This window comes from Aphelocoma coerulescens, chromosome 3, assembly GCF_041296385.1.
Source record: "Aphelocoma coerulescens isolate FSJ_1873_10779 chromosome 3, UR_Acoe_1.0, whole genome shotgun sequence".
NCBI classification, from domain to species: Eukaryota; Metazoa; Chordata; class Aves; order Passeriformes; family Corvidae; genus Aphelocoma; species Aphelocoma coerulescens.
This window is the reverse complement of record NC_091016.1, coordinates 106,284,418-106,303,966: the sequence shown is the minus strand read 5'-3', so window position 1 is coordinate 106,303,966 and position 19,549 is coordinate 106,284,418. Positions and strand designations below refer to the sequence as shown.

Sequence of the window (19,549 nt, the reverse complement as noted above, 5' to 3'; positions counted from 1 at the left end):
AAAACCCTATAGAACTGAAATACAATTTTCATACACATTTTGCATTTATGTTAAAGTTATTAAACAAAAATAATTATCTTTTATTGAAAGTTGATCTTCACAAGCATGATGAATTTGATCATTAGTATGCTCTTTGAATACCATTTATTTGTACACTTAACAGAAAAGCATTATTCATTATTAAGAACTTAATATACACATTTTTAGACACACATACATATATATGTATAAATATATAAAACTTCATTTTGGGAAAGTACAAAACCAACTGCCTAAATCTAGAGTTAGAAAGTTAATTCATTGCTTATGCTTTTCAGCCAAACCAATAACAAATTTCAAAGTAGCCTAAAACGAGAATGCTTTGGTTTACCCTGAAAAATGACTTCTGGATTCATCAAGCTCTTAAATATTACTAAAAAAATCCCCCCAAAAATCTGCAACAAAATTTCTAAGTGAAAGTTCCAAATATTTCATTCCAAATTGTCTTCTGTCCAGGAAATACTTATTAATAATTTTAATGCATAAAAAATGCATTTCAGTGAAACAATTAAAACATTGCCATATTTTTAAAAAAATTACTAAATTTGATTTTAAGTTTATACCTGGTCAGTTAAATAAACACTTAAAAGTTAACTCCCTGCATCCTTCTACCCAAATAATTCTTTATATTTAGACCAGCCTTTTGCTACAGCACTGGATTGTGTCTGCAGGGCCAAGCTTTGGTAGCAGGGGTGGCTTTGTAAGAAGCTGCCAGAAGCTTCCTCCATGTCTGGCAGAGGCAATTCCTGGCTGCTCCAAAGATGGACATGCTGCTGTCAAGGCTGAGCCAATCAGGAATGGTGGTAAGACCTCTGTGATAACACATTTAAGAATTAAAAATAAAGTTATTGCACAGTTGCAATTGTGGCCAGAGTAGAGGGTGAGAACAACTCTGTAGACACCAAGGTCAGTGCAGAAGGAGGGGGAGGAGATGCTCCAGGCACTGGAGCTGAGATTCCTCTGCAGCCCATGGTGAGGACCATAGAGTGAAGCAGCTCTGTCCCTGCAGCCCATGGACGTCCATAGTGGAGCAGAAATCCAGATCCTCCTGCAGACTGCAGCCCTATGCCAAACCACATGGATGACTAGAGGAGGCTGTGAACCCATGGGAAGTCCATGGCAAGAGGAGCCCACACTGGAGCAGCCTGTCCTTGAAGAACTGCACCTTGGCAGAGGGACCCATGCTGCAGCAGTTTGGGGAGGACTGCTGCCCATCACATTGAAGAAATTCATTGAGAACTATCTCCTGTGGGAGGGACCCCCCAATGGAGCAGGGGAAGGACCCCTCTCCCTCAGCAGTAGGAGAAACAACAGATGATGAACTGACCATAACCCATTCCCTCTCCTTGCACTGCTGGGGGAGGAGTCAGAGCTGGGAAGAAGGGAGGGGTGGGGGGGAAGGTGTTTTCATTTTACTTCTCATTATTCTGCTCTGATTTTGTTAGCAATAAATTTAATTCATATCTCTAATTCTAGTCTGTTTAGCCTGTGATGGTATTTGGTGAGTGATCTCTCCAGTCCTTATCTCAACCTATGAACCCCTCACTGTATTTTCTCTCCCCTGCCCAGTTTCAGAGGGGTGTGATAGAATGGCTTTAGTGAGTGCCTGGCATCCAGCCATCATCAACCCACTGAAAGCATTTAACCTTCAAAACGAAACCCAGTATTATAAATTGTCTAGAATCTCAGCTGAGGAATTCATCCACCTATATTTCTCCCCATGTATCCAATAACTACTATTCTCACTAAATATACAGTAACAAACATTGGACCTTAAATACATTCCTGTTAGGTTGAATAGAAAAAATTTCCTGAAGCAGAGATCAAAATACTTTCCTTTTATTTGTTTACTGATCTTTAACAATTCATTAAGATATTAAGAGGTACTGCCTTTCGTGGCCTGTCTAGTCTTGAGAAGGCAGCAGTTAAAAAGAAAACCAAATGTTAAGAATATTCTTCTGTGCCTTCTGAAAATGAGTTTAGAGATCGAGGCATAGGTCCAAGAGAAAGAACAATGAGTAGATGCTAACTTCATATATCCCTAGCTTTCCAATAAAGAAAAATAACACTGTCAAAGATAATAAAAGATAGATAGAAAATAAGATCAATGCTAAAAAGAAATTGAAGACATTTTTAAGTAATATTAGGAAATAATGTCCAAAAATGAAACACCACCCAGCTTCAGCTGTCTTATATTCTGAGCCCTTATGTTCTAATGAGGCTTTATGTTCAAATACAGCCTTGTATTCAGTCTTCACCTTCATTAGCACAAGGCATAACAAAAAATTTTGATCCATTTTGGCTTCTTCATAAACCTGAATACCTCTGTTTGTGCTTAACTCATCCTTAATATTGATCTTGCTGGCTCAGTAGAATGAATCTCCAAGGCTGATGAAACTAAGGTGAGTACAGCTGTAGGGATGAAGAACATCAGCTGATCAGCTGTGGATACAACCATGCTGTGCAGCTTGGTGCAATCTCACATCATGCCCACCAGCTTGCTCAGACTAGGCTGGGTTACCCTTGTTGTACCACCCTTGGGGACAACTGGAGTCAACAAAAAAACCCCACAAATATACCTATGGAGGAGGTATCACATACAATTTCACATCAAACCATCTTTGTTTGGCATGTAAGTGAAACTGTTAAAAGCCCTCATCAAATTGATGCCATGTCCTCCAGATGGTCCTGAATGCAGACAGCCAGGATGTGATATCTGGACACAGCCTGTGTTTGCAGAGCACGTGGTTTTAAGCCAAGAATGTTTCAATTGCTGAATGTCTGGAGTTCATTCCAATCCTGCCAGGGTATACAGAATCAGTCAGAAATGGACTGAACATAAAACAGAAGATTTTTCAACACAGCAGAATGTGAATTATAAGTCAACTTTTGTGAAAGAAGGTGGGAAAATGCATTCCAATTAAGATTTTAATGAATTTTGGCTCTTAAGGGGGATTTTTTTTTTGAAACTGGCACAATGCAAACTAACCCTATTCCATCGGGTTTTATTTAATTTTATTTATCTATTTTCATCACACCTCATGAGCTGAACCCACTGCTCTGTTTTATCATTTCTGCTTGTCTGACTCCACATATTATATATGAGCAGAACTCACAGCATTAGATTATTGCAGAAGGTCTCACAAAATGAAAAGCTGCATCACGATGAAAACATGTGATTGCTAACTGGATAATTCTGCAGCATAAAACAGTACTTTATTGTTTGATGTTTAAACAATCAGAATTTCCAATACTATATACGGTAAATCACTTGTACATAGGGTGAGGTTAAATTTCAAAATCCATTCATGTTTACAATCTACAGCATCTTGATTCCACAAACTCCTAAAGGATCTTTAGTAATCAAAAATGGGAATAACAAAGAGAAAGATGTAAACACATGAAAGCTTGTAAACTTTATCCACATATAGCATCTGAAGATTCTCTGAAGTATTTTCAATCTATCTGATGCATCCACTGTACAACAAGTAAACCTGACTGATACGATTCCTTTCCAAACTCAGGACATTCCACTACATATCTCTAAGGATAGCAGCCTACATTTATTTGACTGTAAGCCCACAGCACTCTTGGCCCTAAATAAACTGTTAATATTATTACAGTACGTATATAAAAATATTACACACCTAGAAACTAACAGCAAATCACCAACTGTTGTACAGTGAGAGAGTACAAGGTACTACATCTTAACCCAGTTTCAAAAGGAAAACACAAGAAAAACGATCCTGCATTAAATTACATTAAGAAAAAACAATAATCAAACCAGCCTGAAACAGGCTTATAGAATATTACTGAGAAGCTTCAACATCAATAATTCTTTTCAAAATCAGGGAGATTATCAGCAATGTTGCTAATATGCTGAGTCAACTGTATGATCTGGTATGTGGGTAGGAAAAAAGTCCTATATTTGGAAGTGAAATAATTTCCCATAGGATAAAAATTACTCTGTGGCTAATTGTATCACTTTACTCTTGAGTTTATAACTGTTTGCATTTACTTTTTCTCATTCTGTCTGGCACAGAACTTTTTTCCCTCTGCAATTAACTTTAGCAAAAGCTTTGGAGGTGGGAAAAAAATGTAACCTTTGTTAGAATGGAAAATAGAATCCATAGAAAAAATGTAAAAGACCAAACTTGATGATGATTCATTTGAATTAGCAAAACTTGCTCTAATACTGTTGTGGAGGATGTGCTCAGGAAAAACTCAGGATATTCTTTACTGTGATTTTTAATACATTTGACATTAGTCTTCAGCACTGAGTGATCAGTTAATCTTTTATTTCAGAAATGTAAAGTTATGGTCATAAATTGAGTTTCTGTGTATGTTTCAGTGAACTTGTTCAGGAAAGTCTTACTGAAGAGGGATCTAGAATAACTTAATTTGAAATTTATAAACACTGATCACAGCTGAGAGGTCAAAACTATAAGAATATTTAAAAGCACTGCTGCTACAGAAGTGCTTCTGTGGAATAATGAAATGAAATCCTATTGAAATGTTCATCCTATTTCAAAAATGAAAAAAAAGATTAAGCACAAATGCTGTCACCTGATACTTCAGTCAGTACCAAAAAAAAATCACTTATCTGATGTTTTTAAAAATTAAATAGTACAAATATAGACAACTAATTACTTTATTTAGATAGCACAAAAAATATAGAGATCTGAAAAAGAAGCAACTGCTTTATTCTATTATGCTTCTATCTTTGGAACTAAAAAATAGTACTATATCCAAACAAAGTAAGGTTACAAACATGATTTTACAGTGATTTTACAGTGATTTTACAGATTTTACATATAAAAGGCATTAAATTTCAGGAAAATTATCACAAATTATCAGTCATTTTAGTTCTTAAGTCATTAAGGAGAATTTTATTCACATAAGTTCAGGTATTTTACTCAAGTACAGAAACCAGTACAATCCCTGATAAGAAACTGCTTTTTCATCAGGTAAATTATTTATTTTCAAATGTTACTGCACAATAAATCTTTTTTTTTTTGTTTTTTTTTTTTAAATGCAGTATATTTGCTTGAAGCAGCAACAAATATCACTGCTTAACTAAGAGGCAATCTTAAAGCCAGCAAATCAGTTTCACTGTTATTAGCACCTCATGTAATAAAAGGCCATTGCTGATTTATCCACATTTTGAATATACAGATGTTCAGTCCAAAACTTAGCTTGAGATAAATCTGTATGAGTCTGATCTCTCCATCATGTTTAACATTTCCTCTCCTTTTATTAATCATAAATATTTTTCCAGATATTCTTTTATATGTAAAAACATTTGTATTTTGGTATTACTGTCTGTGTATTAATATATATTTATATAAATGGAGAAAGAACGCACATATTTGCAAATTCTTCTTTTCCCTTAAATAATATTACCAAATTGCTTTCTGTTGCATTAAAACACTAGAATCTTACACCAGAAATATTGCCCCAATGTCACCTGTGAGATAAATTAACATATTCTCTTACTTAATATTAATTTCCAGTTATATATTATACTAGAAAAGCAACATTGTGAATAGCCTTTGTTATTATCTTCCTCCTATACTGAGTAACAGCACCAGTTTGAGATTTGTGAGATCATGTATCTAAAAAAAAAAAGATTTGCAGTATAAGAACGCCTAGTACTTCCAAAATTTTTCTGAAAATCTCTTGATACTTTTCAGTAATACTCATTTCCTGGAAGAAACAAGCAAACAAAAAGCTCCATGCTATTTTCTGTTGCACAGAAATTCAGTAACCAGAAGGGAGTGCTGTAAGCCACATATCACAAAAAGCATTTCTATCTCAGATCTCTGGTCTTTGGCACCTGCAGCACTACATGAATTGCAGACTCACTCAGGCTAGAAGGGACCTCAGGAGCACACTGGAAACAGCCTGAACACATCCTTAAAGCAAGGCTGAGAGTCTCTTTTTTCACACCAGGGGCAGCTGATACTACGTAGACTATTTCCTTCATACCTCGCCAGCTGTGACAATGTCTTTATTCCATTCACTGATCCAGCCAGGAACATCTCATATGGGCTTGCTCTGATACAACAGTGCCTCTGGTTATAACCACTACTGATTTTGGAGTTTCCTCGGACAAAAGATTACAAGATCTTAAAACAAGTACGTTCGGAGGAGACATTTTCAAATTTGAGGTAAAAAGCTGACCCCATAAAATTTTTGTTGCACTTGTTACTCTACAAATAAATACAGATCAAGAAAAACTACTCACAATGTACAAAACTCTGAATGCAAGTATTCTGTATACAAACTCACTATTAACCTTCATTAAAAGTACTATGCCCTAAGAGGGCAGGAGATAGCTTTACTTGTCAGAGATTATTTCTTGAATTACTTCCCTTAGACCTGAATGCTTATATTAATTTTATTATTATTTTCATGCATATTTTCTTGGTATTGTTTATTATACTGTGTATTTAAGGAGCATATTACTGTTCTGTATACAGTAATACAATTGACATAAAAACACCTTCTCTTTCTCACTGCAGAAACAATGTTATAAAAAGAGCAAGCACTGTACACAGGAAACTTGAAACAGTGTTTCCAGTAGGATACAGGCATATAGACAATCCATTCAATATTCACTGTGTATCAGATGAAAACAGGTATTCACTTCAAGTAAAAAAAGGACCCCCTGAAGAAAATGCAGAGGTCGCATAGTCTGCGACCTAGTAAAGCACAAGTCTAAACGTTGTCAAGCAAATGTGCTTAATCTCCACTCCAGCAAACGAGGACAATAACCTGATGAATTCAAAAGATCATGTCAGTGGCTTTGAGACCTTTTAAGGAGCAGGACATACACTGAGGATCACAGTCTGTCTTCTTTTGAAGGAAATGTTACATGAAATGGGTAGATTTATACTAGGAAAACCAGGATACACATAGAAGCTTTGAAAGACAACATATATTAAAACATGTAAAAGAATTCCTCAAGAAAATAAAACAAAAAACTAATCCCCATGTCCACATCCACCAGAGAAGAGACTATGACTTTGCTTTTGATCATCTAAGACCCTTAGTTCATGTTGCAAGGCACTGCCCACCCATATGCAATGGTTCTACTTTTCCTCACTGAAGAGACCCTTTGTTTTCCAGACCAGTTCTCAACCTTGTCAAGTTCGGTCTCAGGTCTGAAAAGGTCTCCCAAAGGCTCCTTTTGATAGATAAATGTCAATGTAATACTTAACCAGGATAGACTATACTGATTTAGATGTTATCTTCACCATAATAAACATTAGAAATCACTCTGCAGGCACCTAGGCACAGTTAGTCACAGTTAGACTCACACAGTGAGTCACTGTGTGGGAAAAAAAAAATACTTGGTTTGTATGTTTTCTATCCTCTGCATTATTAAAGTACGTGAACAGATTTTCTGTGTCAGACTTATGTTTTTGCAAGTAACTTTAAATATTTGCAAGTAACTTTAAATATTTTGTTTATAACATAACTGTCGTACTGAAGTGAAAAATTATTCCTGAAACTATTAATAACTACAGTACTACGTAAGTAAATAGCATAAGTTACCTGCTTGGTCTTTAAATATTTTTGATATGACGACAGGCACTTTGTGCTCAGCACCACCCTGTAAGAGAGACATATTAACCATGAGATCTCAAGACTGAAGAGGAGATACTGAAATTTAAAAGAAGAAAAGAGGAGTTACCCATACCTTTATGCTTAAGCCCAAGCCACCAACTGGTTGTCTACGAAGTGTAACAGTTCTGTGCTTTAAAAAATTGCAAAAAAAATAAATTTAGGTGAAATTACAATATCTGAATGAGCATAGAGGTTCCTAGGCTCTCACTTACTTTAAAAAAATAATTCTCAAAAGTAGTCTAGAATCTGAGAGATCAAGTTCAGTTCTGAAGTATCATTCAGCATTGATTTATAGGCACTCAATTAATTCCTTATCACAGAGAGCAGAACTTGGAAGTTGTATATTCAGACTTTAGTATGCTTTTCTATCTCTGAAGTGGTATTTTTTCTGAACAGAAATTTGTACATACTTTTCCTTTGACAAGCGAAAATTATATGAAGAGCTCAGAGATGTGCATTTTCATAGCTATCATGTATGCATGATATTTGTTCTAATTTTTCAATCAAAAATAAAAACGTTTTCTAGTTTACATCTTCAGATCTATATGCATTTTTTTTGCAGCACATCCTGAAAGACTTTCAGTGATAGTCTGCTTCAAAGGTTTAATTTTTGTATTTCAGATTTAAGTGCATAAGGAAGATAAACATTTATCAATATTTTTCTAGAGAAACCTATCATACATTTAACAGTATTCTGAATTTGACATTTCAATAATGTGTAACTCATGGTGCCTGACAACATAATAGCACTTCATCTTTTGACAATAATTATACAGTTGATGGGAACTTTTTTTGGAATATGATGAACAGTAGTGGATAGAATACCATCTTTACAGTAATTCCTGAACATATAATTATTTCTTCTTTTTCTGTACATTAAAAATAGTATATGAGATTACTCCTACATGAATAATTTCTGTTTGGGTATTTTAAAATTTCACTGATTCAGATAATACAAATTTTTATTTCAGTAGTCAAGACTATAATCTTATATTAACAAGTTATTTTAATATATATAGCTCTTCTTTTTGTAACACTCATCATGGTAGACATATGTTCATATTGACTCGGGGGAAAGCAAAACACAATAAATCCTGAATTTCAGTTTCATTTCCAGTGGATAAGAAAATCCATATGGTAAAAAAAAATAGGAATGGTTTCATTCATTTTCAAAATTCCTTATGTTCCCATAAACACTGTACTACACTAGTCCATGTTAAAAATGGAAAACTACTGCATTATGAACATGGTACCTGACATATCAAAAGGTTTATATGATTCAATTTCAGCTGATGTAATTCAGTTTCTTTGAAATCTGTGCTAATTCAAATTGTTTCATGTTTTTTTTCTTCATTTGGAACTGCATCAAAACTTTTGATCAAAATTATCACTCTCACTGACAAAGTTCAGATCTGATCTGAATTAGAATACTTGCCTAAAATTCAGTGACTCATTCCCAAGAGATGTCTTCTAGGACACTAACTGCTGCATACTTAATTATTAATGTTTCTTACTTAATCTTTTACTCCACCTAAACTTACACCTTGAAAATATATTATCCTAATATAGTCCATCATCACGAGGAGATGATGGAATAAACATTTTGACAGTTTAGTTTGCTTTAGCATGATCAGACAACAAAGAGAAAGCTGCTACATGGATAGCTTTAGCCATTTTATAAAAAATGCAAATAGAGTACTACTTATTGGCATCTTACACTCTCAACTAGAACAAACAAGCATTTTTATGTGGTTGATAGGTAGCCCTATGAAGCAATCTATTTGCGTAATATTGTAATAATCTTGATATTTCTATTTTAATAGTTCATAGCATTGCTTATTACAAAGATTCAAATATTCCTATTAAAAGAAGATATTAAACTCATACTTAAATGTTTCCTACCTACCAGTTTAGTAAGGGCTACATTTAAAAAATGCAAAAACTTTCTTCTTTTCAAGATGTTCAAATTGCAAAATAAAATGCTAAAAGCTGAGTATTTTTATTGGAGAGGTACTGTACAACTTGGACAAGGAAAACTATTAAGAAAAGCATCACTTTTTTGCCCTGTTTGACTTTTCTAAGGAAACATTAACAGCTTCTGTCAGAAAAAGAACAGTCGGCTCAGTAGACTTTAGGTCTGAATCAGTCCTGAATTTGTTACGCAAGGACAAAATTTCATGACTATGAAATTTGGACTGAAACCCACAGTAGCTTTGCAAGCAACTATGAAAGAAAATTCTACCCTGAAACATCTTGCCAAAACTGAACTGCAATATTTGTGGGGAAAAAACCAAACCTATCTTTTTGTGACATTAATGTCATGCACATATGCAGCTGAAAACCCAATGTGTATGTCTCAGTCAAACAGACAAACAACTTATTTCATTTTTCAGTTGCCTGAAGGCTAGATATAATTTTTCTTTCCAGACAAATTTATTTATGGTTTTAGAGTAAAGTGAGACAGACATCCATATCAGTCTTAAAAAAATAAAATTAAAGTGTAATAGTTGACTGTGTAATTTTATTTCATTATAAGCAGGGAAAACTCTTTAGACAGTCTTACTAATTATCAATCAGAACAGCAAAGCTGAAATTATTTTTTTTTTAATTAACCTTTTTTTTTGCTTTTTAACGAGCATTTTGTTTTGTTTTGTTCAATAGTATCTACAGTTTCTTAAAACTCTTTATTCTCACAGGTTCCAAAGTACTCAGTGCGTACTCTATAACAATCACTCATTACAGGTGTGCTACCAAGCAGAAGCAATTATGTAGCCACCATGGCACACATGGCCTGTTTTGTTCCCTGTTTCTAGGAGATTAAAGTGGTACCTCGCATAAAACTTTAGGATGCATTTGAATAGACAGAATGTAACTAATAAAACTGTAATTGGCAGGACACCAATACAAAATAGTCCTATCTTTTTGAGAACTTTTATCATTGCAAGCTGTCAACTGGTGAGGCAGAAAATTTCAGGAACTCCAAGAATGATGCCAGACAGGGAATATATTGAAAAGCAGATACAACATAAAATTTTAACCATATTAGAAGTAGATACCATTCAAAAAAAACACTATGTCAACAACTGTATAGAGAAGAGACTACTTGATAACAGGTGCAGTGCTGCTTATCACAGCTAAAACAAGTAATATAGCTGAAAAAAAATTCTATACTTTTATTAGTTGCAAACTGAATGACACTTTCAAATGTAATGGAGAGAACTATATGGCCAAATACCCATCTTTTAGGTATGAGATAGCTCTACACAGAAGACTTACTAGATTCTGTTAAAAAACAATGACTCAATAGAAAATTTTATCTCTGGAAAGGTCTTTTATGTCTTGGTATTTGTTCATATGAAGTGACATGACTGGAGCTTAATGGGCAACATGAGAAGGCAATCACAGGGCTTATTTTTGTTGCTGTGTTTAAGGAAGATTTTATATCCACCTTCCAATGCCTACCCAGTATGTCATTATTACCAGATTGCTAACACCAGGACTGGCACTTGTGGGAAGGGATCTCTCATTATAAAAAGGTATTCTATCTATTTATCTATCTATCTATCTATCTATATGAATAATGTACTATGGGGATTTCAGAAAGAGACTCGGCTTGAAGCACTCCAAACTCATTGATATAAAGAGACATTTTTGAATAAAGACTCTGTATGTACAATAATTTACTTTTCTGTTCCAGTCTGCATGAAAATATTAATGAATACATATGTTATTTTCAAGCATCAAACGGAAGTACATAGCAGAAAAGGCTGGAGCACTTGACATAGACCATGTTCTTCAGGTTTTGTAGAAACTGTTCTAACAAGCCCATTCACAATGGCTAGAACAGGTTGGAAGAGACAGATCACCAATGCTTTAATTTTGTTCTTTTCCCTTCTACTTATCAGTAAGACTACTGTGATGACTTCACCGGTGTCCTCCTGGACTTCCCTGTCCCCATGCCACATAACAAGGAGGTTGAGTGGAGAATCTGTGCTGACTTCTCTCCTGTGTGGGCATCTTTCCTGCTGCACCATCTGGATGCTGACAGCATTAAATTCGGTAGGAGTGACTCTCTTAGGGTAGGACCATAGTTACGAGCTGGGCAGAGCTGCAAAGGTCACACCTCTTCGTGTTCCCAAGGATGGCCTTGGGGGTAACTAAGCTGACCAGTGCCCCCAGTGATGGTGTCAGTTACTTCCTCTCCATCTTCTGATTTCACAGAACAGCATTACAAGGTTAAACTCCTGGTACCAACTCCACTTGTTACCCTGAGTCCGTGTCCATGGGCTAAGAGTAGCTGGGCTAAGCTCTTCAGTTATTGAGGGGTGCTATGTGTCTTAGACTATTTCAGACAGATATTGGTGGAAATGGGTCAACCGATACCAGTAACGTTCATAACAATGGCCACGGCAACAAATTCTATTGAATGTAAGGGCACCAACAGTTTCAGTATCATGACACATCATCAAAATTACCAATTAAGACAAAAATCACTGGTGTTGACTCAAGGGGACTGGTCACCTTTACTTAACCCAGAAAAGGAACGTGTATAAATTATATGCGTTCAATAAATAGCCATGACCAAATGTGCCTTGGTACCTGAGCGTATCTGGTTCCCACACCCAAACCACAACAGACTATTATGTTAATGGATAGCAGACTAGTCCTTAAACATAAAAAGTGGATAAATAGGAACATAGAAAAATGTAAGCAAAGAAATCGTTCGTTGCTGCATTGTTTACAATTTTTTTTTTTTTTTTAATTTATTCCTACTTCTACAGTTGAACCTGGTATTTATTGGAAGGAGTAGTCTCAGAAGTTCTCCTTACTTGTTGAAAGTAAGATATCAAATTAACTACAGATACTACCTGGCAGGTTTGCAATAGAAAATAAAAGCAGAGTTTGCCACCCAGGCCCTTGGGAAACATACAGGGGAAAGGAAAAAACAAAACAAGAAAGTGCAATAATAAGACTTAAAAGAGAAGCCTGCAACCTGCAGGCTTGCAAGGATGCATGGGAAGAAACAGCCTGATACCTGAAAGGGTAAAAAGACAGTTTGTCGTGGCTTCACTTGGGATGGAGTTAGCGTGCTTCTTAGAACTTAACATATCAGCCATATGTTAATTATCTTAGCAACTCTTGAAGATACCACAAGAACTTTATGAGATAGGAAATGACTGAAGAAACAGACCTTGTACGAATGTGAGAGACCCAGTAAAATGTATCATGAACTGCAGACATCCTGCTGGTTGTTACATATCCCCAAAGAACAAAAAAGGATGTGGTGAACAAGGATATGTTGAAATTATTTGGGAAATTTTCTCTTCAAGATGGGGAGTTCCCATGATGAGGATTTTCTTGGCTCATATCCTCCACCTCCCCAGACCTTGAGCTCCCTCAGCAAATCGCTCAACACATATTTAGCATTTTGCCAAGTAGAGATTTCCACTGCCACTCATACAACCCTCACTTCTCACTCATTGTCAGCAAAATTCCACCTACCCAGTGACTGCAGGTTGTTGTGTACCTGCTGGGTGACTTTACTTGTACAAATAAGGATTTAGAAGTACAGTAGGCACTGCTCTTGCCAAAATTATTTCCAGATGGAATTCAAATGAAACATCATATTGAGGAAAGCGGGTATGTGCAGGATGCTAACAAGAGATGGTGCTGGATTATGGTTAATCACAAGGTCTGGCAATATAGGCATCTACATGACAAGGCTAGAACCACCCAGCCTCATGCTAATATGTGAAGATATATAATATACCACACAGCACACCAGAAGAACTGCAATGCCAACACCTAAGACTGGAACAGAGATTCCTTCTTCCAGTAGGTGTCAGTCAGGATCAAAGGATACTTGACTAGAAGCCAGAAAGCACTGAGTTTTGACTGCTGCTTCCTTAATCACTGCTGTTACTACTTACGTATGTCCTGAGTAGACGTAAATCTTAAGAAATGAGTGCTGCATGAGGAAAAGGTAAATGTCACACAGTCACAGTCTGACTGAACATGCCACGCCTGCCTTTCCACAAATCTGTAATACTGTCCTCTCAGGGAACTATAACCACAAGCATCTTCTAATTAACCAAGTAAACAAACAAAGAATTGAAGCATTGAAAAATAATGAAACGGCTTTTCTATAAAACTACACTGCGGGTGGGTCTGAATTAAAGTACTTTATTACAAGTAGGATTTGCTATACTTCTGGTTATAATGTCTGGTTTTCAGGAAAATCTTTTTGTTCATAGTTGCCTGTTTAAACTTTAGTTCCAAGGCTGGATCATTTTTAATAGACTTGTGTATTCTTAGAAATCTGTATATTGCATTGTTTAAAAAGACAGTGTAACACATAAAGTGGAAAAAATTACTGAGATACTGTAAATGTGAGTAAAGAAAACTGCAAGAAAGAGAGGGAAAGTCACAAATTAGTCCTCCATGGTAACACTTGATGCCTCATTCTCCCCTTCCATGAAGTGAAGGCAAGATGTACTAAGGAACAGGTCGACAAAAATCAGAAGGTTATCTTGAATGGGAAAGTTTTGAAGCTTTTGCTTCTTGCACTACACAGGATCTCACCTTTTCCCAACAGGACAGGAAGAAAGCAGTAAAAATTGATAGAGGCATGTCAGTTGCTGTTCAGCTTTGTGTAAAGTCAAAGCAGATCTTTTAATGTGCTAACAAAGACCTGTGACATCTGCAGATTAAATATAATAACATTTTTATCAGTTTAAATTATCTTATTATAAATGCTGTATTATCTTACTAATGTAGATAAAAGTTGGTGGGGTTTTGTTTGTTTGTGTGGTTTTTTGTGGGTTATTTTGGGGATTTTTTGAGGGGAAAGTGGATTTTTTGGTAAATTTTTATGGAGTTTTTTGGACTAAAATGAAGTCACTAATTTTATTTACAAAGCTGGCCAAGCTAAGGGAGGATTATACAACAAAAAAACCCCAAAAACAACAAAAAAAGCCCCAAGTAATTGTTCTCACATTTGTACAAAGAAAAAGCACCAGAGGCAACAGTCACAACTTGCAACAAAGGAAATCCCAACTGAGCATAACAATAGGAAAGAACTTCACATAGTTAGGCATTAAGAGCTGCCCAGAGAGCTGGTAGCATCTCCACCCTTGGAGATATTCTAAACATGAATGGACAAAGGCCTCAGCAACTTGGAAGCTATCACCACTTTCAACAGTGGGTTAAATTAGATAATCTCAAGAGGTCCCTTTCAACATAAATTACTATAGGATCTATTCTAGTTAAGATGACTGACAAACCCCATGGTATTTTATTCCTCTGAGGAGGGTAATCATATTAATGTGTCTGAATGAAACACAATCAGTCTCAGTATGACTTCAGAATAATCCTCAGGTTCTCCTCCACTGAGTTGTAAAATATTCAGTTTGGGACAGGAGCTTTTTGGCAAGTGGTGTGAGAAGACCCCAGACTCTTCTCAGATACAAATTACATCAATACAGATCATTTACAAATATGGATTTCCAGAGTTACTAAAAACATATATAGGACCCTGCGCCAACATATGATAGTACTTTTCCCACTAAAATTTAGCTGATTTCTTCCAGTTTAGAAGGCATCCCATAACAACAAATTACAGCTAAATCCTGCCAGAATACAGCTTTTCTTTGAGTAATTCCATCTGCATTCGACTTTGCACAGCATTTCACAGGTTGGCTATAGTGAAGATGAACAACAGAGGTTGAACCCATCAATATCCCACATATCGAAACTGGAAAGCCTCACACTTCCATCACAGTCAGACAGTTTGCTCCTAACTGTTGAAAGTTTTAAACTGCTACAAGACCTCTCACAATGTCTAAGTTACAATTTACCAGTCCTGACACTCTGTCATAGCTTCAACTGTAATAGATTTATTGAAATTTCAATTAAACAACACATATATTTACGTATATGTGTGGCTTATCAATGTTATGCTGCCTTTTATCTTGTTGGTATGAGTGCTCACCCTTAGTTGGACTCTTTCCACATTTCAGGAAGAGATTGTTTTTCAGGGATATTCAGAGGGTCCTTTGCATTCTTCTGTTCTATTTATCAGCCTTTTTATTCAAGCTACTTATTCTTTTTATCTTTAATAATAAAGGTTTTCTGTCATGCTCAGAAATACTCATATTTATTTTGTGATGCAAACTTCTAACTGTTCTCAGAGTGACAGCAACACAAGCATATGATCTGTCATAATAAAGGTCCTAAGGAATTATTTGATAGCTATCTTCTAAATATCTAGGTCAGCTTTCCAGGGCACAGAAAACAAATAACAAAAGGTTAAATAATGTATTTCCTCGATACAAGTGATCTTAGTTTCAAAAGGAAGACTCTTAATCATTCACTTGATGCTTCAAAAAAAAGACAGGAAAAAAAAAGATAGAAATTGCTTATGATTAGCTTTTTTAAAAAAACAGTTTTGGACTAAAATGCCACACCAGCAATGGTAGAACAGGCACTGGGCATATTGCAATATTAGCAGTTCGTGAGACATAAATTTTCTTGGGTTAAAAAAAAACCAAAAAAACTTTTATATTTTTTTGCAGATCTGTTCCCTAGAGGTTTTCTAAAATAACATTCTTCTGTGTCCTTATTAGCATCTGAGTTATAAAGAAAAAGCCATAGCAATCTCATCAGGGATTCAAACAGTATTTTCAGGCACGCTTTCTATTTTTTTAATCAACAAAACAATTAATCTTGCTATTTTTCTTCCTTATTCACCTACTTTGCTTCATTCTAAGACACAGTTTGTGAAGCTGGACAACTGAGTATCCAGCATGCAAAGGTTTTTGTTATACTAATTCTATTAGACTCAAGCCTCTGAGGAGTCCTCTTCCAATCAAGATGCTATCAGCCTGCATTAGAAACCTCTTTGCCTGACCCCTGACCAATTCAAAAACAATTCAGCTCTATGAGAAGGACTAATTTTGAGAAAAATCCAGATGCTTTTCTATTCTTTTTCTTACAAAAATAAAATAAAAAATAAAAGAAAGAAAATGTTTATGAAAAGAGCAGAGGCGTAAAACTGTGGACTGACAACAGGAGAAGGATGAAGCAATACACATGGATGAAAAACAAAGCATATTAAGGATGAGGTACTGTATGTAAGAAATTAATTTTAGCGGTTAAAGTGAGAAAGAGTTAAAGTAAAATAATACCTTAATGAAGCATAAAATTTAAAATTCAATCCTTTCCTGTTTCTTCTTCAACTAAAATTGATCTCTCCCTGTGTGTCATACAATTAATTTATTTCTGTGAGTACTGTTAAACTTTAAAGCTGGGGAAAAAATATCTTCTGTTAAAAATATATGGCAGATAGGGGAAACTGTCTATTTATTTTCAATTCACCATTTCTGTCAATACTTTTGTGCTTGGATTCCATGAGTGTGCACCAGTTCAGAGAATCACAGAATGGGTCAGGTTAGAAAGAACCACAGTGGGTCATCTGGTCCAACCTCCCTGCTCAAGCTGCGTCATCCCAGAGCACATTGCACAAGACTGTGTCCAGATGGCTCTTGAAAATCTCCAGTGAAGGAGACTCTACAACCTCGCTGGGCAATCTGGTCCAGTGCTCAGTTACCTGCCTATGAGGATACTGTGAGAGACAGTGTCAAAAGCCTTACTGAAGTTGAGGTTCAGCTGTTATCCATCCAGGTAGCTGTTTCATCACAGAGGTCAGTCAGGTTGGTCAATCATGATTTATTTTTAGTGAATCCATTCTGACTATTCCTGGTCACCTGCTTGTCATCCATGTAGATAGAGATGCCCTCCAGAATGAGGCATTCCATTACCTTTCCAGGGATTGAGGTGGGGCTGACTGGCTGGTAGTTCCCTGGACCCTCCCTCTTTCCCTTTTTGAAGACTGGGGTAACATTTGTTTTCTTCCAGTCCTCAGGCACCTCTCCTGATTGCCACAACCTGTCAGGGATGATCATGAGCAGCCTTGCTGTGCTGTCCGGCAGCCCTCTCAGCACGTGTGGATGCATCCCATCAGGGCCCCTGGACTTCTGGATGTCAGGTTTGCCTATGCCAAATCCTCCTTGACCAAGGGAAAGTCTTCCAACAGTCCTTGTTCCTGGTCTCCTGGGTCAGAGATTCCAGAGGTCTGGTCTTACCAGTGAAGATCAGTGCAAGGTGGCATTTGGTAATTCTGCCTTCTCTGTATCCCCTGTTATGAGAGTCCCCTCTCCATTTAGTAATAGGCCCTCATCATCCTTTGTTTTCCTTTTGTGATTGATGTATTTGAAAAAGCCCTTCTTGTTGTCCTTGACATCTTTGGCCAGATTTAATTCCAAGTGGACCTTGGCCTTCATTTCATTTCTACTTACTCTGACAACCTCTCTATATTAATTCCAAGTGGTCTGACTCTGCTTCCATCTCCTTTGCATTTCCTGCTTACTCTTGAGTAATGACAGGAGTTCTTTTTTATCCATGCAGGTCTCTTGCCCCCTTTGCTCAATTTCTTGCTCACTGGGATGGTTTGTTCTTGAGTCTGGAGGAAGTGATCCTTCAATATTAACCAACTTTCTTGGACCCCTCTTCCCTGAAAGGCCTGTTGCCATGGGATTCTTCCAAGAAGATCCCCTGAAGAGGCTAAAGGTAGCTCTTTAGCCCTGAGGAGGCTGAAGGCTACAATTTTACTTGCTGCCCTGCTTCTTGTTCTATACTGAACTGCACAATCTCATGGTCATTGCAGCCAAAGCTGTCCTCAACCTTACACCTCCAACAAGGCCTTCCTGTTTTTTTAGTGACAGGTCGAGGAGCACACCATTCCTTGTGGGAACCTCTGCTATCCGTGTCAGTTACCATCAATGCCTTCCAGGATCCTCCTGGGCTGTTTGTGCCTCACTTGTTGCTTCTCCAGCAATGTCAGGGTGGTTGAAGTCCCCCACAAGAACCAGGGCCTGTGGCCATGAGGCTGCTCCGAGCTGCCTGCACGAGGCCTCGTCCACTCCCTCCTCCCGACCAGGAGCCCCTAGCAAACACCCACAACAGTGTCAGCCTTGCTACTCTGCCCTTTTATCCTAACTCATAAGCTCTCATTGCTCATCATCCACCCCAAAACAGAGTCTGATACATTCCTAGTGTTGCCTCACATAGAGGGCAACTCCACCACTGTGAATCTGATGCACCCATATATTCTTTCCCATTCTCTCACCCATACATTCCTTTATCCTAAAAATCTGAACACCCCAAATGTAACAGCACGTCATGAAGACTTGCTTAGAACACTCAAATATGCCAAGTCTGAAAATCTGAAATGCACCTTAATGGAAAGATTGCATGTTTAGCATGTAAATATAAATTATATCTTTATAAATAGTTATATAGAAAAAAAATTAAATAAATGTAATATTATATGAAAAGCACTGCAAAATATTACTTCCCCCAGCAGCTCCAAATCCAGAAGGATTTTTACAGATCCTTAAAAGCAGCTTGTCTACTGTGAAAAAAATTGAATACTAAAAAAACAGCAGCTGATTTTACATTATTTTTTCTATATACACCTTGAATTTCAAAAGCCATGTTTTTCTCTCATTATTCTACATCCAAGTCCAAGATTGCAAGAAGTAGTGAAATGGGCTGAGCTGCCATTTAGTTACCAAAAGCCTGGTATAAAATTTCTCATCAAAGGTGAAGCTTTCTCAATGCTTAAAAGTGGCACTTAAACGAATGGCAGATGACAAAACATGAAACAGGAATAGACCTAGATGATGATAGCAAAAGGTATTTTATAGTAAGAGTCTTTTATCCTTGGGAGTAATCTCTACTGCTGAAAGTCCAACTCACCACAGTAGCTCTAGTGATCACTGATGTCTTTGTCAGTCCTCAGTGTAGCATTCAGAATTAC

The 19,549-nt window shown here is 36.6% G+C and overlaps 1 protein-coding gene across 1 annotated transcript in view; it reads right to left on the bottom strand.

The window, feature by feature from the left end:
• The window catches only part of SNTG2 (syntrophin gamma 2), a 234,599-nt gene that overhangs the window by 110,639 nt on the left and 104,411 nt on the right, over window positions 1-19,549 (bottom strand). The window contains exons 3-4 of the mRNA XM_069008627.1: window positions 7,745-7,801; window positions 7,600-7,657 (exon numbers count right to left, since the gene is read on the bottom strand). Of these exons, the coding sequence (XP_068864728.1) occupies window positions 7,600-7,657; window positions 7,745-7,801 (115 nt within the window). The remainder of the gene's footprint in view (window positions 1-7,599; window positions 7,658-7,744; window positions 7,802-19,549) is intronic.